Source organism: Desmodus rotundus, chromosome 11 (genome assembly GCF_022682495.2).
Source record: "Desmodus rotundus isolate HL8 chromosome 11, HLdesRot8A.1, whole genome shotgun sequence".
In the NCBI taxonomy this organism is placed as follows: Eukaryota; Metazoa; Chordata; class Mammalia; order Chiroptera; family Phyllostomidae; genus Desmodus; species Desmodus rotundus.
In genome coordinates this window covers 51,882,980-51,908,010 of record NC_071397.1, presented here as the reverse complement: position 1 = coordinate 51,908,010, position 25,031 = coordinate 51,882,980, and the positions used below count along the sequence as shown (strand labels likewise).

Below are 25,031 nucleotides of genomic sequence, written 5' to 3'. Positions count from 1 at the left end.
TGTGAAGTAGCAATAGTTACCATATTGAAAAATTAAATATTAAATACTAACAATCTAAGAAAATTAAAATGGAAATGTTTAAAAATATTTAAAATAAAAATATTAGAGGTAAATTATAGCTGCATAAAGTAAAATTAATTTATCATCAGAAATAAAATATAGCAGTGATAAAGTGGTCTTAATATTATATTTTTAGTTTTTCCTGTTGTCACAAGTTCTTTGTTTCAAAATGTAATCAAAACAGTGAAAATATATAAATACAACCAGCAAATAAATTATTTTCTTGATGGTTTTACTACTAAAGCGCCAACATAAAAGGAAATATACATTTCAAAGCATTGTGCATCTGAATCTCTTCCCGGTATTTTTCTTAATCTGCCCATTAGTCTTCTTAAACTCCTTAAGCTTTTCTTCCCCTCCCCTTGGAGCCTTCACAATATCTTCAAAGCCGATTAAAACTTATTCTCTCATACTCTTTATTCCTAGAGACATTGCTCTATTTTTTAATTATTTCTATAAACAGGTTTAATTATTTCTATAAAATTGAATGTTAAAGTAAAGTATTCACTGGGTGGAAAACCAATGATCAGTTTACCATGTAATGCATAATTCAAATGCACTATAAGAAGGATACTGTGATGCCCCTGTGATTGACACATGAAATGCAGATGTCAGGGAAAGGAAAGGACACAGCAGCACGCAAATATGCAAGAATCAGCAATGCTGCTGTTTCAGCATAAACACCCAGTAGCCACAGAACTCAGTGGTGCTTGCCCGGCCTGGAGCAAAGTAATTAATCACACGACAGGCCAGTGTAAGATCAACTAGGAAAAATACCGAATATCATGGATTTCATTTTGGTGATATTCATGCACCAATAACTTCAGGGTAACGCTTTGCTATGTAGGGCAGTGGTAGATATTTATATCCTTACAGCAACACCAAAAAGATAAACTAAAAATAATTACTACATGTATTAAGAACTTGGGGGTGATTTTGCTATTATTATTACTCATATTTTTTTTCTGAAAAGGAGGTTAGTTGTAAGTTACTGCCAGCCAAAGTGTAATTTTTTGAGGACTGTACTAATCAGACTGTGACAACATTCCTGGAGATCAAATGAGTGAACCCCGACTCCAGCATTACGCCCAGAAGGACGCTGTGGTAAAAGTGACTGAATGAGAGACAAAAACTATTAAAAGTCCTCTAATATTCAAATAGCATCTGATGGTTTAGAAAGACATTCTTTTTTATTGTTAATTTCATTTTTTAAGCTTTACTGGAAGCATATTGGCTGGGGGCTCACAGAATTGATGGAGGCGGAGCAGCAGGCTAGGAAGAAAGGCAGAGGCTGCAGGCTTGGCGGCTAGAAGGAAAATAACTGTCAATGTTATGTTGCTGTTTATCTTTCATGTGATAAACACAGTATGTCTTCTATGTATATGATTCCTGGGAATCAGAAATGTTAATGAAGAATCTATAAAACCACCAAATAAGAGACAGCAGCAATCCAACGATGATCTCATTTATGTTTAATGTCAGCAGTGCTACTACCTTCAAGCCTTTACAGCAAACTTTCTTAGGAAACAAGACAAACTAATGTGTTAAACAGATAGCATCTATAATGGGAGTTCTGAGGGAACAATTCTTTTTTAAAATTTTATTGTTGTTCAATTACAGTTGTTTGCATTTTCTCCCCACCCCGCCCCACCCACCCCATCCAAACCCACCTCCCTCCCCTACTTCCACCCTCCCCCTTGATTTTGTGTCCATGTGTCCTTTATAGTAGTTCCTGAAAACCCTTCTCCCCGCTGTCCCCTCCCCGCTCCCTCTGGCTATTGTTAGATTGTTCTTAACTTCAATGTCTCTAATTATATTTTATTCGCTTTTTTCTTCTGTTGATTATGTTCCAGTTAAAGGTGAGATCATATGGTATTTGTCCCTCACCGCCTGGCTTATTTCACTTCGCATAATGCTCTCCAGTTCCATCCATGCTGACACAAAGGGTATAAGCTCCTTCCTTCTCTCTGCTGCGTAGAATTCCATTGTGTATATATACCATTGTTTTTGGATCCACTCGTTTGCTGATGGGCACTTGGGTTGCTTCCAGTACTTGGCTATTGTAAATTGTGCTGCTATGAACATTGGGGTGCACAGGTTCTTTTGGACTGGTGTTTCAGTGTTCTTAGGGTATAATCCCAGCAGCAGAATTGCTGGGTCAAAAGGCAGTTCCATTTTTAGTTTTCTGAGGAAATTCCATACTGTTTTCCACAGTGGCTGTACCAGTCTGCATTCCCACAACAGTGCACTAGGGTTCCCTTTTATCCACATCCTTTCCAACACTTGTTGTTTGTTGATTTGGTTATCATGGGCATTCTGATGGATGCGACGTGGTATCTCATTGTGGTTTTAATTTGCATCTCTCTGATGGCTAGTGATGCTGAGCATCTTTTCATGTGTCTCTGGGCCCTTGGTATGTCTTCCTTGGAGAAGTGTGTGTCCAAGTCCTTTGCCCATTTTTTAATTGGGTTGTTTTGTCTTCCTGGAGTGCAGTTGTATGAGTTCTTTATATATTTTGGAGATCAGACCCTTGTCTGAGGTATCATTAGCAAATATGTTTTCCCATACTGTTGGTTCTCTTTTCATTTTAATGCTTTTTCTTTGACCATGCATAAGCTTTTTATTTTGATGAGGTCCCATTTGTTTATTCTTTCCTTTATGTCCCTTGCTTTAGGGGACATATCTGTGAAGATGTTGCTGGGTGGAATGTCTGAGATTTTCCTGCCAATGTTTTCCTCTAGGACTTTTATGGTGTTATGACTTATATTTAAGTCTTTTATCCACCTTGAATTTATTTGTGTGTATGGTGTAAGTCAGTGATCGAGTTTCATTTTTTTGCACATATCTGTCGAGATCTCCCAACACCATTTGCTGAAGAGGCTATTTTTGCTCCATTTTATGCTTCCCCCCCCCCTTTGTCAATTATTAATTGACCGTAGAGACTTGGGTTTATTTCTGGGAACAATTCTGAGGAAGGGACTGATGAGGCCCCACCCATGTGACACAGCAGGAAGCTTTTCCGAAGAGACTGCAACGGGGGAGAACGAATATCGAAGGTCTGTGGGGTGCCAGGCACTACAGTGGCGCTGGGGGTGCAATGATCAGGAAAGAAAAGGATCAAAAAAGGCATTGGCTCCATGCCTCAAGGGGAACTTGAAATCCTCACAGGAAGCCTTCCCTGCTCACACCAGGGATGACACAGCTGCCTCCAAAATACCTTACTCTTTCCCCAACACCCTGCTGACCTCAGGTCTATGGGGGGTGCAAGCACTCCCCTGTCCACTATCTGCAAAAGCCAGGAGCCTCTCTCATTCTTAAGTCTTTCTGCCAACTGCCACCCACTGCAAGGTCCTGTGGATTCTGCCTACTATGCCCTTAGAGTAGCACCAGACAGGTGAACTACCGCCCCCACACCAGGCCTCACGCACAATCTCTTCTGTCCAGCCATCTGCCCTTGGCTTAGGTCAGGCCTTCACCAACTCCTACTTAATGTTCTCCATGCCCCTCATGTGAATTAGTGAAATTTGGGCCTCCTTTTCTTTATTTTTAAAATGGATATGATAATAATAATACCTAACATATAGGTATTTTTAGAGGACAAAATGAGTTCATACACATAAAACACATAGAATAACTGCCTGTAGCACAGTGAATAATCAATTGATGGTAGTTATTATTGTTCCTAGAGAGAGGAAGAGGGTAAAAACAAGGTTCAAGCCCCCAAGCACAACTCCAAACGCCTACTACCAGTCACACTGCACGTATGTGGTTGTTCACTTCTCTGTACCCACCAGACTAAGAGTTCATTCTGTGTCTAGCAAAGAGTAGGTATGTAACAAATGCTTATTGAATTTTTTTAAAATTTACTTCTAACCCTGGCTGGTGTGGCTCAGTTGGTTGGAGCATGGTCCTGTAAACCACAAGGCCACAGTTTGATTCCCCATCAGGGCACATGCCGAGGTTGTGGGTTCAATCCCTGGTCAGGGCACATTTGGGAGGCAACCAAACAATGTTTCTCTTGCATCAATGTTTCTCTCTGTTTCTGTTCTCTCTCTCTCTCTCAATCTCTCCACCTCCCTCTTCTCTTTCTGTAATCAATGGATACATCCTTGGGTAAGGATTTTTTTTTAATTCTAATTACTATGTGAAATGTTAAAGAGACTTATTTAAGAAACAGAAGATGAAAACTATGAATAATAAAGTGGCAATAAATGCATATCTATCAACAATTGAATCTCAAAAACAAACTAAGCAAACAAGAAGCACAGAGACAGAATCATGGATATAGAGTGTTTGATGGTTGCCAGATGGGGGGGGGGCTGTAGGGAAATGGGTGAAGAGGTGAGGGCATTAAGAAGTACTAATAGGTAGTTACAGACTAGCCATGGGGATGTAAAGTACAGCACAGGAAATGGAGAAGCCAAAGAACTTATGTTCATGACCCATGGACATGAACAATGGTGTGGGGATTGCCTGAGGAAGTGGGGGCTGCTGGGTGGAGGAGGGCAAAGGGGGGAAACTGGGACGACTGTAATAGCATAACCAATAAAATATAATTAAAAGTAGAAGAAAAATATTAAAACTCTAATTATATATTACATAATCATTTCATAGCCTTTTAATCAATTTTAGTCAGTGACTGAAGAATATAGTTACGAAAAGATATGAAACAAAATTTTTTATCATGACTTTACTGTCTTCTCTCAAAACTAAAAATTACATAGGCAGAGCACACCAGGCTCTAATGGAAAATGAGGCTCAAATATTTAACTTTCCAAAATGTCATATTTGAATCACTTTACCATCACATATGCGAAGCTGTTAGACAGTGGAGGCATCTGCTTCCTTGGCCGCAAGTGCTGGCGCTCGGGGAGATTTAGGGTGCAGACAGCACGTGGTAAACAACAGCCCGCAGGGCTGAAGGGTGGCCTACATTCCAGAACTGCCCGCGCTGGGGACCTGCGACCTTTGTGTCCCCACAGTCAGAGGGGCTGCCCTCGGGAGGCCGGTGGGAGGCTGACTAGTGCCCACCTCTCCCACACACATTTCGGATCACAAGGCCCCTAATTTCTCCTCCTGCCTTTGCTTCAGCACTTCCTCATTCCACTTGTTCAACCACCGTCTGTTGGTGAGTTAGTCCTCGGCTAGTTACAGTCCCTTTCAGAGGAGTTACTGGTGAAAGGAGCTCTAACACCTGATATATAATCTTTAATTCCTTTTTAACATTTTTTCTGGTTTTTATTGACATATAATTAACATATAATGTTGTGTAAGTTTAAGGTGTGCAATGTGATGATTTGATACACGTGTATATTGCAAAATGATTGCCACAGTAAGGTTAGTTAACACTTCCTCACCTCACTTTTCTTTGTGTGTGCGGTAAGAACTTTTCTGATCTACTCTTTTAGCAACTTTCAAGTCCAATATACAGTATTTTGTTAACTACAGTCACTCTGCTACAGATTAGTTCTTCAGGACTTATTCATTTTATAACTGGAAATCTGTACCCTTTGTCAACATCTTTCCAGTTCGCCCACTCCCAGCCCCTGGCAATCCTATTCTACTCTCTCCTTCTCTCTAAGTGAGGTCATACAATATGTGTCTTTCTTTGTCTGGCTTATTTCACTTAGCATAATGCTCTCATGGTTCATTCTTGTTACTGCAAATAACAGGATTCCCTTCTTTCTCATGGGTAAATAATATTCCATTATATATAAACACACACACATAACCACGTCTTCTTTATGCATTCACCCAGGGATGGGCACTTCGGTTGTTCCGTGTCTTGGCTGTCATCAATAATGCTGCAAAGAACTTGGGCGTGCAGGTATCTCTTTGAGTTCCTGATTTCTCATTTCTTTTGGATGCATACTCAGAAGCAGAATTGCTGGATCACACATGGTAGTTTTATTTTTAATTTTTGAAGAACCTCCATACTCTTCTACTCCCATAGTGGCTGTACCAAGTTACATTCCCACTAATGTGTGAAAGGGTTACCTTTTCTCTGCATTCTTGTCAACACATGTTATCACCTGCCTTTTTTGTAGTAGCCATTCTGATAGATGTGATGTGATGTCTCATTGTGGTTTTGATTTGTACTTCCCTCATGCTTAGTGATGTTGAGGACTTTTTTATGTACCCATTGGCCTTCTGTATGTCTTCTTTGGAAAAATGTCTATTGTTTCTCTGCTCACTTGTTCATTGGACTTCTTTTGCTATTGATTTTATGAGTTTTGTATATATTTTGGATATTGATACCTTATCAAACATAGCATTTTCAAATATTTTCTCCTGTTCCATAGGTTGCATTTTTATTGATCTTTAATTCCTTGAGAGAAACAAGCTACATTTTTAAAAATTCAGAAAAGGGGGGCCTTGCATATGAATTTAGGGAGATGGCAGAGGGTGAGGCCTTTGTGAGGGACTTCACATCTGTTGTTGGTTGTGGCACACACTGGGAAATGCACTGGGTAGACTAAGAAAGGACTAGGCAGCTCCGGGTGGAAGCAATAGTCATCAGCAAGGCTGAGAAGTGGAAAGGCCCCCAGGTGAGATAGAGTGTGTTTAGGGAGCAGCATGGCCACAATGTCAAGGGAACAGATGGGAGAGCAAAGACCAGGATAAATGATAATGACACAGCAGGGAGGCACACTCCAGGAGCCCTGTACAGGGGGCGAGGAGCTTTAGGAGACCCCAGCATGGCAGTGAAAGTAATCACACAGTCATTTGCACAATGTTCTGCAAAGGGAAACCAAAGGAGGAGAAAAGTTAGATGACTACCAGAATGTTCTAAACAAGAAGGAAGGAGGTAACATTCAGAAAATGAAGACATGATAAGGGATGCAACCAAAAAGTTATTCTGACCCGTCGAAAGGTAAATGAGTCTGTAACCGGGTGACCTTAAATATGATCTCTCCCCCTGTCTCACAAGTAGCTGGCAGAGCATGACCAGGAATTGCAACTTAGTGCAAGGAGTGAAATAGCTAATGTTTATTGAAGGTCTCCTGTGTGTGAGATGCATTACATAGATTATTTCATTTAAATGTCTATATCGAGCTATTCTGAGAGTGTGCTTTATGATGATCTATTTACAAAGGAAAAAACATCAGAGAAGTAAGATGGTGTGCTTATGATCAAAGAATAGATAGTAAAGGAAGTGAATACCCAACAAATATCAATTGGAATAGCACCTACTATTTGTCAGGGATTGTGAGAAACAATGGTGATCACAGATATACAGTCTGCTGCTGTATTCAAACTCAGACCTGACTCTTAAGCTCTCCTCCTCGTTCTTTCCACCACTGCTTTACACTCATAAAAATAGTCCCTGATCTCACTCAGTTATAGCATTTGACAAATGCCATGTTGTGCCCACACCACTGATATTAAGACTAATTATTTTAAAAGTCATTATTACTTGATTGAAGAATTTGTTTTCACCCTTCCTTTTATTTATTTTTTTAAAGATTTTATTTATTTATTTTTAGAGATGGCAAGGGAAGGAGAAAGAGAGAGAGAGAAACATCAGTGTGTGGTTGCCTCTCATGCGCCCTCTACTGGGGACCTGGCCTGCAACCCAGGCATGTGCCCTGACCGGGAATCAAACCAGAGACCCTTTGATTTGCAGGCCGGCACTCAATCCACTGAGCCACACCAGCCAGGGCCACCCTTCCTTTTAAAATGCTCGTGAACACAAGAAGTCATAGTCCTTTGTGATTAATTGTTCATTATTCATATTTTAATCAAGAAAAACTGATACCAACTCTCAGATCAATGTAAAGAAACAGTTAATAGAAAAACCTGGCCTTCTCTTCATTTCTGCAGTCTCACCTTTCCTGAACCAGAACAATTACTTTAGCTTCAAAATAATCTGCCAGGTATCACAATACAGAGTACAAAAAACCTATTTACATCAAAGTACTTAATTAATTTGAACAGATTGCACTAGAAGGAAAATTCCATGAATAATTTGCATATTTTATATGCAGGATATTAAAAATTGAAATATCCATGAATTCTATGACAATTAGAAAACATTGCCTCATTCACTTAATAAATATTAATTGGGCACTTACTAAGCCTGAGGCAACGTTATAAGGCTTGTGAAAGATACAGAAATTGCTAAAGCAGGATTCTCCCTCCAGATCCTGCAGTGTGGTAGTACACAGGATACAAGACAGACAAACATAATTGTAGTTAAGGCATGTGGTTGTTGGGAGACAACCCTCCGTGGGTCTCTTGCATTTCCGCAAGTCTTGTGAGTGAGGCACCGACTGTCCTTTGTTCTGAACTCTCTTTTTTTTTTTTTGAGTTGAAAATTTTTATTGTTTAAGCATTGCAAATACTTTCAGTTGGCTTATATTGTTTAGTCATTAGTATTAGTTCAAGTCCATATTTTTGTAAAAGTATAAAATGTATAATTTGTTAAAATGTGTTAAGTACATATTTGTGGTAAGGTAGTTTTCCTTCTAAAGTATTTCAGTATCTTCAGATATCTATAATCAGAAAAACATATTTACAATTTTTAAACTTTACAATGTGATTGGAACACTTCTTAGTACTGCTTATGTTTTTTCTAAGACTTTTTAATGAACTCTCTTTTCAGGGATGTTTTTATAGCAAACAGCTTTGAATGGCAGAGGGGTAGCTCCCTTTGGAACAAAAGGCAGTTCTACTTAGGGTCATGGAAGATACAGTGTCCCTTTGCAGAGCAAAGGGTAGACATGCTTACTGTCCAGTGTGACAACGTCTCTCACTAGAGCAGAGGTTTTCAACCTTTGTCATCTCAGGGCACACATAAACTAATAATTAAAATTCTGCCTCACCCCCCAAAATATATTTTTTGCTAATCTGACAAAAATAAAGGTATAATTTTGATTCATTCACACCAGAGAGTTATTGTAGTGGTGGCTGTTGTCATTTTTTTATTTGACAATCTAAGGGAAAAGAGGTCAGTGGCCCTGACTAAATACTCAGATATTGCATGTTGCAAGTTTTTGCAGCACACCAGTTGAAAATTGCTGCTCCAGAGCAAAGGGCAGTCATGTTTCCTACCCATTGTAAAAGATTTGGGTTCCCGAAGCTCAACGATCCACTCCTGTAATGCAACCAGCCTTCCTCACATCACCCTGGGAACTGGGGCTCGGGGAAGAGGTATGAGTGAGCTCAGATTCACACACTGCTGTTTTTATGAGGAATAAACTGTCCTTTGTCTCTGATCCAGGAGTCTTATGTCTCTGCCAGCATCTGTGCCACTGTGGTAGACATACTGCCTTGCTGGTCGGGTAAATCTCAGATCCTTGACAATTCTTGACAGTGGTAGGTGGCAAATATGGCCACAGATTCGTCCCCTTTTTTGCATCTATAGCTTTTGGTATGCCTTCCTACACCGACTCTGGGCTTGGCGTGTGACCTGATTGAGGAATGGGACATCAGGAAACACGATGTAAATGGAAGCTTGAAAAGCACCTGGGCACTGAGTCCTGCCCTCTTCCCATGAGTCTCGTCAGGTGAAAAAGCCCAAGCTACCCTGATCATGAGAAATACATACCCATGTCCCCTCCCACCCCAGCCAAGAGCCTACCAACCACCAGACATGTGAACAGGGCCAACATAGATCACCAGCTTCCAGTCAACTCTCCATTAACCACTGATGGCAAGAATGAATCCAGCACAGATCAGTGGAGCTGGCAGACCAGGGCAATTACCACCTGCTGAGTTTTGGGGTGGTCTGTTACCCAAGAAAGCTAGAAAATGTTACACAGTACAAGGCTCAGTCTATGTCTGATTAAATACTAAACTCCAGCATTTAGCATGGTGGCTACAAAAGGGAAGTGCCAACTGTTCTTTGTCTTTGGTTTATCAATCTGAACAATCGATATACAAGTCACTTAGTTTCCACCTCACAAACAGGTGATGAAATTGAAGAAACTGTGCACGAATCCAGCAGGAAATGTGGTTGAGGGCTGAGAGCACACCTGGTACTCAAGGAGACAGATGCCACAGTGTGTGAGAAGATCAGCTCTTCTCCTTCATATCTGGCAGCCCTCGGGCAGGTTATTTCAGCATATTGCACTTTCGTTTCCTTGTCTGCAGAACGGGAGTAACAAGGCTTTCTCCACGGACAGTATAACATCAGTATTATGGAGGAGCCGCTCTGTGTCTAACCTGCCAGATTATCTGGGGTGTTGTGGTGCAAGAGGTGAAGGACTGGGAGTAGCAGTGAACGCTATCAAACGCCAACATGGAAAATGCTTTCTTGCACTCACATGCACGCACACGCACTACATCAAACCATTTCCCAAAATTAAATTAAAAACCCAATCAGGAGAGATTTAAGAGGAAAGAAGCTAAGCACCAAGAGGGTTAATTATATTACGGTGTGCAGGAAGACAAAACTCGTATTATGGAACGTGCACATGTTATACATAACAACCCAGAGTGTATTGTTTGAAACGCCCTCTGATTAACATAACCTTTCTGGAACATTAATGCCCAACAATCTGACAGTGTATAAAATGTATCATTTTACTAATGTAACTTAAGGTCACTTTCACATATTCTGCTTCATTTCTGAAGTTTAGAATTAAATTCCCACCTTTTGTTCTAGATAGACATTTTAAGTAATTACCTCTTTATCCTCTACATTACTAGGTTTCACCACATTTAAAACACTTTTTCTAAAAGTCTTCCTTTTATGATTTGGCATCTTTGAAAATTCTCTTTAGCCGCTGGTTTGCAATTGGGTGCAGTTGATACTGTCTCTTAATCATCAAAAACAAGATTATCATTGGAAACAGTCAAATCAAACCAACAAATCGCCCAAGGCCTAAGGTGGTTGCTGTATCATTTTGAGACTTTCATAAAGAAAATTTTTTAAATTTGCCACTGTATAGGTATTCTCACTTATGTAGAAATTGTATGCTGCTATGTTTGGAAATTATTAAGCAATATAACATTGAAAATTAAATTAAATAAGGATTAAAGAATGTACATTCAGAAATTAATATTTCAAAATATACTTGTTAATGATTGCCCGTGTAAGAGGTAGAAAGGCAAATTAGTTAGGAGTCAGACATGGATTTTAATTCCAGATCTGCCACTTAGGAACCGTGTGACTCAGTCTCGAAGTTATCTCAAATTACTTAAGGTCTAAGATTCAGTTCCGTATATGTAAAATGTTGATTTTTATAGTACATGTATGTGTTTGTAAAACGGGTTGTTGTAAGCACTAAATGAGATATGTATATGCAATCCTTTTACACCACCCGAATCACAGGAAGTACTAAATAAATGGCATTTACCTCGCTATCACCATACTGTACACATTCGTCTTCAAAAAAACAACGGACATGTCACTACATCTCATTAGTCCCTCTGGGAATCCAACCCCAACGTTCTGGTAAACCAGACAACATGCACACACGTACGTCAGCCAGAAAGGTCCATGAGGCCCATTGCATCTCTGCCCCTAGAGCAGATAGTTGGAAAGCACTAAGACAAGAGCATGCATAGAAAATTAAAAATCAGAAACATCACATATCTTTAGGGGCGTTGTCTATTTTAATAAATTGTTTTCAGATTGTCCTTCTTATCCTGAATCTGGAAACATCCAGGCCCTGGCCGGGTAGCTCATTTGGTTAAAGTGTGTCCCGATACGTGAAGGTTGCAGGTTTGATCCCAGGTCAGGGCACATACAAGAAGCAACTGATGAATGCATAAATCAGTGGAACAACAAACCAATGTCTGTCTCTCTCAAATCAAGGGAGTAAGGGAGGGAGGGAGGGAGGGAGGGAGGGAGGGAGGAAGGAAGGAAGGCCTACCCCCAGCCCACATTCCCATTAAGAAGTCCTATAATGCCACCCTTTCTTATGGTAGTCAGATGTCAAATGCTCCTCAACTCAGACACAATGGATTGGTCTGGAAATCCCACTGGAAGGACATCCAGGTACTGGGTGAGAGAGGATTCCCAACAGGGCCCCCAAATCATTCTGCCCAGGAAAGGCCCCCAACATTCACAACTCTGGGAACTATCTTCTAATTGGCTGATAGTGGTGTGACCCTTCAGAAAACTTTATCATCCTCTGTTGAACTGACATCTTAAGGGAAACAAACCACCTTGACTTACCCGAAAGTAGTCGCTGCAGGCAGCTAGGACTGCCTTGTGAGCATGGAATTTCTGTTCCTCAGCAATCAGGGTGACGTCACAGAGGATGCCATCACTCCTCTGTTGATTCAGCGCGGCCAGAACACTGTCATTGTGGGATTCCGAGTGGCAGAGCCTCTGGCCTGTCAGCATTTCTTGAATACTGCGAACAAGAGCAATCAAGTCAGCTTTCATCCTCTCCCCCTTCCCCCCACTGCCCTGTGCTCCCTCGCTCCCTCTCACCAACTTAGCGAATGTGGGCTCCAGCACACTACAGGAGCGGGGCCTCCACACTCCCCCACTTTCTTTCTCTCCACCATGCTCTTCTCTCCTTTTCTAGACTTCTCTTTTCCTCATCCCTTCGGGGTTCTTTCTCTTTCCTACTTGTGCTTCTCTTTCTGAATTTGTTTGTGGGTGTGACCATGTGTCTGTGCACTGACCCATGTCTGTGGGTCTGCGAGCCTCTGCTAGGCCCCTGTCCCCTTGTTACACGTACATCTCTGAGTGAAAGTGTATCTAAACTGTGCACATCTGTGTGTGACTCTGTCTCCTCCATGACCCCGTCCCAAACTCTCTGCTTCCATTTCTAGCTCTGTGACTCTGGTGTGGGGACCACACAAGCACGGACGTGACCGCATCCATGCACTGACCCAGCACAGAATCCATGGGACCTGCCTGACCCACTGCAGGTCCAGGAAGCTGCCCGGTCCCCCACAGTACGGAATACTCTGTTAATAAAACAGAACTGAGCAAATGTTGGTTAAGAAACTAAGGGCTGCCAGTGGCCAGTCCATGTGAAAAGCTATTGATTAAACCATAGCTGCTTATCATTAAACTTGGAAAATTATGAACATCAAAAGAAATGCCATTGTAAGTGAAAAATATTTAAGCTGAAAGTAAAATACACCTGTAATTTCAACCATCAGTGAACATATGTGATCACTGCACTAGATTTATGAATGACTACACAATTTTATTTCCTAATCTTTTTTTTTGAAGTTGCTAAATTTACCCATTGTGAAACTTCTTCATTCCCTACCCCACTCTAAACTATTCTTCCCATGTCCTTTCAAAACCCCTGGGTGAGACCTCAGATCTTCCTAAAACAATGTAATAGTGATGCCATGAACAAAACGCAACCTGCCTTTGTCGACGGCTATGAGCAATTCCAGCTCTGACGTGTGGAAATCTCCACCGTGTGCTGAACTCTCAGAACTGGCTCTGCACTAAGAGCGGTCAGCTGCACCAGTGATAAACTACGCCCAGAACAAGAACGAGGGCCGTCACCCCGTTTCAGGTCTGCGGACCCTTCATCAAGCTGAGTAAAGAGACCATGTGATGACTGGGCACTGTCTCCCCTATCCTGACCACTCCTGCATTCACCCCTCCCTCTGAGTGTGAAGGAGGCACTCAGGGGAGTTAGGGAGGCAACACTGGCCTAGACCGCACGGTTAATTTATTTGACAGGGCTCTGCCCGACCTGTGGTGCCAGCTGGCTGGTAAATTACAATTTAGCACGAATTACTCCTCCTTACCGTGAAGCCAATGCTTCCTATGAAATGCCAGAGTGTACCAGTAAGCTGTATTGGACATTTCTGACTGGGGAGCCTCAGAAATGTCAGAACTATTAAAAGAAAAAAAACTTGACAGGAGGTGATGATATAGGAAGTTCTCGTGGGAAGGTGGGAGGATTATTTTCAGTTGAAACGCAGCAGTAGGTTTTGAAATGGTTACTGTCATCAAGCCTATCAGCAGACTTTAAATCAGCAATTGAAAACGGCATTCAGAAGCATAAGTCACTTTTTACCAAAAATTTCTATGCAAAGCCTAAAATGGAGATTAATCAGCCTGGCTCAATTAAAGACATGAAAGCATAAAATAGTAACAGAAATATTGTATCAGCCAAGTTAATCTTTAAAATAGGTTTTGAAAAAATCCACCCCCAAAACATTTTTATATACTTTACAAACACAAAGGTCTATGGTTCATGATTACTCTTAGTGATATATTGTCATTAATTCAGTTAACATTCATAACAACCCTATAAGCCAGGGACTGTCGTTATCTCTAGTTTACATAATAGAAAACCAAAGGTCCAAGGTCAGGCATTCTGAGAACCTAGCACCAAGAACACAATAATGTAAATTATCATCCTCCTGCTTAAAAAACAAACAAAAAAAGACAAAGTAAGAAATGTAATAATCTGTAAAAAAATGTCAAAAATCTATGATGGCAAGTAAAACCTTCACAAGGTCTCTATTAATTTTATTTTTACTCTATGCAGATTTAATCTCAAAATCAAGGTTGCCTTTTAAAAATATACATGAACATATTAACATGACATGGGGTAAGAAATATTTGAAATCATGATTCAGAACATTTACCTTCGCACTGTAACTTAGTCTAAGTTTTGGAATAAAGAATAGATTTTTTTATAACTTTAGAAAATGTATTTGAAACTCATAACTTTTCTCCCTTTTAACATCACCTTAAAGGTTTAATAAATGTATCTTGAAATTTCATTTGTAGTGGAAGAGAATATATTAAAATAATTGCCTTAAAATATTTCCTTACTCATTTTCCAAATATAGTGCCACAGTTCGTGTCCTTTTATCAAGACTGATTCAGCGTTTGAGTTTTGGATGTCAGCTAACAGGGACAAACAAGCTACAAACCGAAATTCGTCAAAGAATAAAGGGCTTGGTTTTGAAACAGTTACCATCCTGCACAATGGCACCGGGTCACTCAGCAGGGGGTTGAAATATTCAAGCTTAAAGAAAACAACATCCTAAATATTTAAGGCAAAACTTGGCACAAGATTCCAAATATTTTGGAACCAATATGTTAGGAATTCTTAAAAGCAGAAACAAATGCTCCAACTTTTGGCAAGAAATAAAGACCTATTAATCCACAAGTCATATTGTAGGCTGAAAGTAACTTTCCACTCACTCCCAGATGTAAATCTACAAAGACCTCAACCCCCCCACCGTGAGGGCACGTGGGGAACACAGCCAGAAGACAGCAGCCCATTTGAGGTCGGTAACCGTAAGGCGGGAGGAGGAGCATCAAAGACTACGACATCCCACAGCGACACTAAGATGGGGAGCAGATACATGCTGGCAAATGGCTCCCTCAGCATTTGTAATTCATACCGGATTAGCACACTAAACCTCCCAACTTGGGGCAAAGTCCCTCCATTATTTGGGGAACAAAGAAAAAAGGAAATCATATTCCTACAACTTCCTAAATTACTGAAAAAGAGCAAAACATGAGGCATGTTTCTCAAGGGTGTGCAAATTTGAGTGTCACCCTAAAACGCGGGAAGGTACTCCATAACAGCCATGCTGCCACTTCAACAGTCACAGGCGAGCGCAGAGGGGCCGGCTTCCCCAAGGCAATGCCCGCGGCCTCGCCTAGGAGGGAGCCCCGGAACTGCACCGTCCAATACAATCACTGCTGCACTGGGACTGCTGACCGGGGCACACACCGGATGCCAGACACAGGATGAAAAGGGACTGCCAAATAGCGCACCGATATTTTTGTATTTATTACACACTGAAATGTTAATATTTTGGATATACTAGGTTAAATAATCTATATAGCTAAAATTCATTTTACCTGTTTCTTTTGCCTTTTAAAAAAGTGTGACTCCTTGAAATTTTTAAATTATAAATATGGTTGAACTATGGTATGTTGGACAGTGTACAAGTGCCCAGGAGACGTGTCCTTCACTTCTTTCCAGCTGAACTCCCCGAGAGCATCGGGCACCCTGCCAGGCTGCCAGTGAGCACGGCTGCGTCCGCACCTCACAGGACCCAGGCTCTGTGGAGCGGTGTGGGACGCCCTAGACTCCCTGAGCAGCAAATTCGTTTTTAGTGATGCCAGGGAGCAACCACAGAGTGGCCGTATGTCAGCATCCAGTGACAGGGAGATAAATCAATGATGTCTTAGGGAACAGGGCTATTCACGACTTCAAGTCTTTAATCTTCATTCTGAAACTGCTGGCAGAAACCAAGAAATCAAATGCAGAGCGCGGTCCCCATGGCATGGCAGCCCCCTCACAGGGAGGCACCGCTCTAGTGCGAATCACCACTTCCAGTTCACGGAGTTGCCATTTCTGATCGTAGAAATCTCACAGTCTCATTTTCATAAAAGACATTTTGATTGTGTTCAGTCAGTCTTTAAGATTTAAATTCTAAAACAGCTGCTTGGTTTTTAAATATTCTGCATTTCAAATGTAAAAATTCAAGTCCATTTCTATATCAATGTTTACCTAGTATTTAAACATATACAAATATGCAAGTAGTTTTCAAGTAAGGCCACCAATACGGTATTACATACTTATGTAACAAACGCAGTCAAGTAGCACAAGGAGCCTCATTTTTTAAACAGACTATGGAAGAAAGACGACTGGACAAAAAATTTGGTAGTACTAGAATTATCCATGATTGTCTCGATTCAGTTATTAATGAACTATGAAGTGAATATCCTAATGACCTCAATCCACAGTCAAAATAAAAACTATTTGTATACAAATTAAATACATTATTAAAACAACCCTATTTATTAAAGTGGTCAGGCTTTTAAAAGATCTCATAATTTAACTCCATTCTTATAGAACAATTTATAATTTGTAAAATTTTAAAATAAATGCTAACAATAGCAATTATTAAAATAATAAGCAATGAAGACATAATATGCTTACAGAATGATTAAGAAATAAGAAGATGATGAAGAAAGGAACTTATTTATAAATAGTTTTGTTTCATTCCTTCCTTCAACCACTCAAAAAACATTTACTCAGAACCAAGATGGCGGTGTAGATAGACACACTGCGCCTCCTCACACAACCAGAACTGACAGAAAACAGAACAGCAAGGAAGTCCGACACCAAGTAGATAAAAAAGAAACATACATCCAGACCAGTAGGAGGGGAGGAGATGGGCACCGGGGCTGAGAGGACTCGCGTGGCCATGGTGGGACCGAGACTGGCGGAGTGTGGGATGAACGGGGCAGGCAGTATGACCACTAGCAGACCCCGCAGCCCCACATTGGCGCACAGATAAACCGAGAGGGCCAGACTCAGAGTGGCGGAGAACGGGGCAGGCAGAGCGGCGGGTAGCACCTTGCAGCCCCACACTCACGCACAGATAAACTGGGATGAACAGCAGGGAGCAAAGCAGACTACACAACCCAGGGCTCCAGCGTGGGGGAAATAAAGCCTCAAACCTCTGATTGAAATCGCCCATGGGCAAAACAGCTGGATATAAAGTCAATACTCAGAAATCAAAGGCATTCCTGTACACCAACAACGAAACTGCAGAAACAGAAATCAGGAAAAAAATCCCATTTGATATAGCAACAAGAAAAATAAAGTACCTAGGAATACACCTAACCAAGGAGGTAAAAGACCTATACTCAGAAAACTACACAACACTGAAGAAAGAAATTAAGGAAGACATAAACAAATGGAAGCATGTACCATGCTCATGGATTGGAAGAATTAACATCATCAAAATGGCCATACTACCCAAAGCAATTTATAGATTCAATGCAATCCCTATTAGAGTACCCATGACATATTTCACAGATATAGAACAAACATTTCAGAAATTCATATGGAACCATAAACGACCCCGAATAGCTGCAGCAATTTTGAGAAAGAAGAACAAAGCAGGAGGGATCACAATACCTGACATCAAACTGTATTACAAGGCCACTATAATCAAAACAGCCTGGTACTGGCATAAAAACAGGCACATAGACCAATGGAACAGAACAGAGAGCCCAGAAATAAACTCAAGTCTATACGGTCAATTAATATTTGACAAAGGAGGCAGAAGCATAAAATGGAGCAAAAACAGCCTCTTCAACAGATGGTGTTGGGAGATCTGGACAGCTACGTGCAAAAAAATGAAACTCGATCACCAACTTATGCCATACACGAAAATAAACTCAAGATGGATAAAAGACTTAAATATAAGTTGTAACACCAAAAAAGTCCTTGAGGAAAACATTGGCAGGAAAATCTCAGACATTCCACACAGCAACATCCTCACAGACACATCCCCTAAAGCAAGGGACATAAAGGAAAGAATAAACAAATGGGACCTCATCAAAATAAAAAGCTTCTGCATGGCTAAAGAAAACAGCACCAAATTACAAAGAGAACCAACAGTATGGGAAAACATATTTGCCAATGATACCTCAGACAAGGGCCTGATCTCCAAAATATATAAAGAACTTAAATGACTGCACTCCAGGAAGACAAACAACCCAATTAAAAAATGGGCAAAGGACTTGAACAGACACTTCTCCAAGGAAGACATACAGAGGGCCCAGAGACATATGAAAAGATGCTCAGCATCACTAGCCATCAGAGAGATGCAAATTAAAACCACAATGAGGTACCATCTCACACCAGTCAGAGTGGCCAACATAAACAAATCCACAAACAAATGTTGGAGAGGATGCAAAGAAAAGGGAACCCTAGTGCACTGTTGGTGGGAATGCAGACTGGTGAAGCCACTGTGGAAAACAATATGGAATTTCCTCAGAAAACTAAAAATGGAACTGCCCTTTGACCCAGCAATTCCGCTGCTGGGATTATACCCTAAGAACATTGAAACACCAATCCAAAAGAACCTGTGCACCCCAATGTTCATAGCAGCACAATTTACAATAGCCAAGTACTGGAAGCAACCTAAGTGCCCATCAGCAAACGAGTGCATCCAAAAACTATGGTATATTTACACAATGGAATTCTACTCAGCAGAGAGAAAGAAGGAGCTTATACCCTTTGCAACAGCATGGATAAAACTGGAGAGCATTATGCTAAGTGAAATAAGCCAGGTGGTGAGGGACAAATTCCATATGATCTCACCTTTAACTGGAACATAATCAATAGAAGAAAAAAGCAAACAAAATATAACCAGAGACATTGAAGTTAAGAACAATCTAACAATAGCAGGGGGGGGGGGGCAGTGGGAAGAGGGGATTACAGGAACTACTATAAAGGACACATGGACAAAACCAAGGGGGAGGGTGGAGGTGGGGGAGGGAGGTGGGTTCAGCTGGGGTGGGGTGGAGGGATGGGGAGAAAAGGCATACAACTGTAATTGAACAATAATTAAAATTAAAAAAAGAAAACGCCCATGGGGGTTGGGGCGGCAGCAGGAGAAACTCTCAGCCTCACAGGAGAGGTCGTTGGGGAGAGCCACAGGTGCCTGGAGTGTGCACAAGCCTATCCACTCGGGATCCAGCACCAGAGGGGCCCAGTTTGATTGTGGGTAGCCGAGAGAGTGGCTGAAATCCTCTGGAGAGTGGAGCAGGCGCCATTGCTCCCTCTCCGCCCCTCCACCAAGTACAGCCTCACAGCGCAGCTACCAGCATTACCCCGCCCCGGGGAACACCTAAGGCTCCGCCCCTTTAAGTAACAGACATGCCAAGACAAAAAAAAAAAAAAGGCCCAAATGACAGAACACTCAAAGCTCCAGAAAAAATACAACTAAGCAAGGAAGAGATGGCCAACCTATCAGATGCACAGTTCAAAAGACTGGTTATTAAGACTCTCACAGGATTGGTTGAATTTGGTCAAAAACTAGATGAAAAAATGAAGGCTATGCTAAAAGAGACAAAGGAAAATGTACAGGGAACCAATAGTGATGCGAAGGAAACTGGAACTCAAATCAACGGTGTGGACCAGAAGGAAGAAAGAAACATCCAACCAGAAAAGAATGAAGAAACAAGAATTCGGAAAAATGAGGAGAGGCTTAGGAGCCTCCAGGACATCTTAAAACGTTCCAACATCCGAATTATAGGGGTGCCAGAAGGAGAAGAGGAAGAACAAAAAATTGAAAACTTATTTGAACAAATAATGAAGGAGAACTTCCCCAGTCTGGCAAAGCAAATAGACTTCCAGGAAGTCCAGGAAGCTCAGAGAGTCCCAAAGAAGCTGGACCCAAGGAGGAACACACCAAGACACATCATAATAACATTACCCAAGATTAAGCAGAAGGAGAGAATCTTAGAAGCAGCAAGAGAAAAGGACACAGTTACCTACAAAGGACTTCCCATAAGACTGTCAGCTGATTTCTCAAAAGAGACCTTACAGGCAAGAAGGTGCTGAAAAGAAGTATTCCAAGTCATGAAAGGCAAGGACCTACATCCAAGATTACTGTATCCAGCAAAGCTATCATTTAGAATGGAAGGGCAGATAAAGTGCTTCTCAGATAAGGTCAAGTTAAAGGAGTTCATCATCACCAAGCCATTATTATATGAAACATTAAAGGGACTTATCTAATAAAAATAAGATCAAAAATATGAACAGTAAATATGACAGCAAACTCACAGTTATAAACAACCACACCCAAAACCAAAACAAAAGAAAACTAAGCAAACAACCAGAACAGAAACAGAACCACAGAAATGGAGATCACATGGAGGGTTATCAATAGGGGACTGGGAGGGGGAGAGGGGGGGAAAGGGAATATTCTATGCTACAGAGAATAAGTAGCATAGATGATAGGTGGAAAATAGACAGGGGGAGGGTAAGAATAGTGTAGGAAATGTAGAAGCCAAAGAACTTATAAGTATGACCCATGGACATGAACTATAGGGGGGGAATGTGGGAGGGAGGGGGTGGGCAGGATGGAGTGGAGTGAGGAGGGGGGGAAATGGGACAACTGTAATAGCATAATCAATAAATATATCAAAAAGAAAAAGAAAAAAAAAGAAACATTTACTCATCCTGTGCCAGGCATCATGCTAGGTCCAGGAGGTAACATGGTGACCAACCCAAACTTGGTAGCACTCTTTGTGGAACCCTCAGTTTAGCGAAGCAGTTACACATTAATCAAATAATTTGGCCTCCCTGAAGTATGGCTGGCATCTCAGGCTGCAGCAAACAGGACCAAAAAGAGTTTTCCAGGCAGAGGAACAGGAAGTCCTATAATCCCATGGCAGGAGGGAGCATGCCCTTAAACAGAAGGTTAATGGTGGCCATCCTAAGGACAAGGGAGGGCATGGCATAGAATCTGGGGCTCAGGAAAAGGTCTTGGATAGAGGTGTAAGTCTGTGCCTCATCTGCATGGAGAGGGTGACAGAGGCTCACCTGTGTCTCCAGAATACAGTTGAGAGACGATCCACAGTCAAAGGTTGCTGAGAAGATAAGAAAGACAAAATTCAAAACACAGAAGCAGGGCTGGGCTCATTTGTGGGAAAGTCTGCCCTCTGAGCGTCAGAAGAGAGGGTATAAATGGACCAGAAACATTAAAACCACGGGCATTTGGGGCTTAAAGATTTAGTGGAACCAATTTCCACTGGATCATGGAGACATGAAAACATGGATAATGGGGTTTATCCGAGTTGAGATCTTGTCAGGCAAATGCATCAAAATGCAGGGAGCAGGAGAAATTAAGGATTTAAAAGAGCAACAGAATCTCAACTAGATCAGAAGGGAAACAGGGGTTGAGGGATTGGTAAAAAGTAGCAGGGCCAGTAGATGAGACATTGCACCGCCACGGCAGGGGCAGCCAACCAGGCAAGCTGGAAGGAGAAGCGGTCCTGATAAGAGTAAAGTGGCTGATGTGGTTTCAGAAGCACAGCAAGTCCTGGGGTTGCTAGGTCCAAGGTGTGACCATGGGGGCAGGTGGCTCAGTGGAGGGAGAAGGTCTTTGGACAGAAGCAGGTTGGAGACCAAGGCCATGGAGGTGGGCAGATCCTCCATGCAAACACTGAGGGCATCAGGAAGGTGAAAAGGATTTGTCACAAAGAAGAAGACTGAAAGCCAGGTGTCAATGCTCAGTGAATGAGGGAAAATGACCCAGACAGCTGTGGAGAGGAGGTGAGGGTGAGAGAATTGAAGAGCACCACCTTCAGAAGCAAGTCTCTGCTGTTGCTTTCTCAAACAACCAGTTTGTGGAGTTATGATCTCAAAGGAAAACAGTATCCCAGGGTGACAACAACGTCTATCCATCCCTAAGCTACATGAGATGTGAGGAAATGATAATGCCGCCACTCGAGAGGGCCACAAGGGAAGTGAAGCCTCAGGAGGGCAGGTCTCAGTGAAGTCAGGAGGTGAACAGAGCTCTTCAGGCGAGGGAGATGGCAACAGTTCCACGGGACACAGCGGAAACTGGAAAGTGGGGAAGGGAGGGCTCTGCGCCAGAGCAGAGGAGGAAAGGCCACTGTGGAGATGATCGTGCTGTGGGGGAGAGATGGCAGTGGGACTTGACCAGCAAAAACAGAAATGGCAGATTTAAAGTAAAAGCCACTTTCAGAAGAATGCACATGGGTCCTGGAAGGCAAAAACAAAGCACTTGGCTGAGGTGGTGGCAGACAGATACCACGGTCTCTCCGTGCTGTGCTGGCTGGAGGCCAGGTCGACGGCAGGTTTCTCCTGACAGTGAAACTGACGTTCTGGGTTAGATCTTTTTTGTGTTATGGGAGAGGGGGAGGCTGTCCTACCCATTTTAAGGTATTTCGCTCCCACAACCTCCAGTGACAACCAAAAATGTTGCCAGATACTGTACAATGTACCCTGAGGGCAGTCTCATCCCCCTTGGGGAACTGCCGATCTACAGCAAGACTCACCTGGAGAGCAGCACAGAGGCACTATACTGACGGCAGCGACGCCCTGTGTCTGAACACTTTTGGGGAGCTGGCTCCCTCTCACAGCTTCAGGGCTGTGAAAGAAAGCTGGTCCTACCGTTTCACAGACATGCCCATTCCTAGTATTTTTATAAAGAAGGTATTTCCTAGGTTTATTGCCTCTCTTATTCTTTGCTCTGAAGACCCTATGACTGTTTCCTCAAAGAATGTACACTTGCCTCCACTGAGAACATTCAAAGGAATGTCCTGCATTTTCTAACTGCCTGCCTCTCAGTGTGGGGAATGCTCCTGCCCCGGGCACTTCCCCAGGGCATCCCCTCCCGCAGATCTCGGGTTAGGGAGAGAGCACTTCTGCACCAAGGCAATTCCTCATTCCGTGAATTCTGTACGTTTCCTTCAAAGCGCTTTTCACAATTATGTCTGCCTTGTGCCTGGTGTGATTTGCCCATTGAATACACATTTTATATGGGCTGTAATCTTACCTGTTTTATTCACTTCTGGATCCTCTGTACCAAGTAGAGTGGGCAATAAATATTTGTTAAATAAGTAATTAAAAGAAAATGCTATGAATATTTTTGAGACTATGTATTAAACTCCCCAGTGACTCCTTTAAGGGGATGACAGGCGCATATATGCATAGCTTTCTGATTCTATTTTAAATCCTATACCTTTATAGAAGTGTACCTCTTGTTCAAAGGAGGTTAACTTCCTAAACAAGAACAAGAGAAAAAGCAGTATCAGTCCAAGAATGATGGAACTATCAAGGTCTGACGTAATGACATACAACAGTTAGCCCTGGGGCCACCACGTGAAACTCACACACGCGTGGACTGGTTTCCTGAATTCCTTCAAATGTGTGCCATGCCCCTGCTCTGCACTGGGTCCTGGAAGGTGCGGTGGGAAGATTTGGGGGCTGACTACTCCACACAGGGACAGATCCCACACAGGGCTGACCTGAGGCAGCGTTCTGACGGCATTTTCCAGCTGGTTCCTCGGAGTCTCAGCCTTAGAAGTTCAAAGCAGAATCGGCAAGCATTCCAACTGCATAAAGACAAGAAAGAAAAGCACAGTGAGCTAAATGCCAAAAAAGCACACTCTGGGCTTTCAGAGTCCCAGTGCATTTTATAGTTGACATAACATTCTGACTGAATGCTCTTTCAATAAACAATAGTTCAAAATGTTCTTAAGTGTTTTAGTTTTTTACTTTATTGGAACTTCAGGGACTAAGAAGTAAAATTTGTTTGAGAACAAACAATAGCTAAATTAAGGGTTACAGTAAAAACTAAAACATCAATGGCCAAAGGGAAAAATTTACATTTGATAAAATGAAGCTACAAAGTCCTAAACCACAAACACTGGTTCACTCGTCCTCTACAATGATTTCACTTTCTTTCCAAACACAAGTATTAGTGAAATTAAGATAAAACCAATTATGTCTTGGCCCAGCATCCACAGGAAGATGACTTTCTATTCAAGGAAAAGATTTCCGAAAACTAGATAAAAAAGAGCATACAGAGAGGATAAAAATTAGTAGAAAATGGAAAACAGATTCTTAGAAGAGCTCTAGGATTAGCATAGTTGTAAATACATAATGGGATGAAGTCACCAAGCTTGAAATTTCTCCTTACCCAAATATTAATTTAATCCCACCCCCAACCCTCCAGCACCCTCACAGCTTTTGTTTTCAATCATTGGTATAACTCTAAAGAGAAAAGTAAATTACTTGAACAGTCTGGCACATGGTCCATGACTGTGCTTTACAGCTCTCGTTAGAGAGAGAGTTTAGCTCCCGCTTCCTAAAACACTCAAGCAGCAAAATTCATTCCAACCTGGAAAATCTTAACAGGCTCCCCTCTGCCTCAATTATATTTTGAAAACTGATTAACAGGCTAAAAACACTTAGGAAAGAAATATGTGAAACTGTGCCCATTTCTGCTGAGTTGTACAAAAGAGAGAGCTGCGTTCCCAGTCTAAACCATAGTGTTTGTTATAGGACATAAAGACCCTCAGTTGGGTATGACTGTGTTGTAATTCATGTAGATATATCAGAATTTACTTAAGTATTCCATTGTTTTTGAACATCAGGTTGTTCTGAATATTTTTCACATGATTATAGTTTATTTGGTGCTTTCTTTCTTCAAGTATTAAAAATAGGATATTTATAGTTTCATTTATTTATTTGTTTTGACAAACCTAAAAATGAGTATCTTTCTCA

At 41.7% G+C, this 25,031-nt stretch overlaps 1 protein-coding gene across 6 annotated transcripts in view; it reads right to left on the bottom strand.

Annotated features, from left to right (window-relative positions):
- KLHL32 (kelch like family member 32) overlaps nucleotides 1–25,031 on the bottom strand; it is a 196,768-nt gene that overhangs the window by 137,933 nt on the left and 33,804 nt on the right. For 5 of the 6 annotated variants that reach the window (XM_024551742.4, XM_045188614.3, XM_045188613.3 and 2 more), the window contains 2 exons: nucleotides 23,771–23,857; nucleotides 12,188–12,368 (listed from right to left, as the gene is read on the bottom strand). In XM_024551742.4, the coding sequence (XP_024407510.1) occupies nucleotides 12,188–12,368; nucleotides 23,771–23,793 (204 nt within the window). In that variant the 5' untranslated portion in view covers nucleotides 23,794–23,857. Of the gene's footprint in view, nucleotides 1–12,187; nucleotides 12,369–21,317; nucleotides 21,365–23,770; nucleotides 23,858–25,031 lie in introns of all 6 variants that reach the window. The other variant, XM_045188615.3, reaches the window with a different exon arrangement.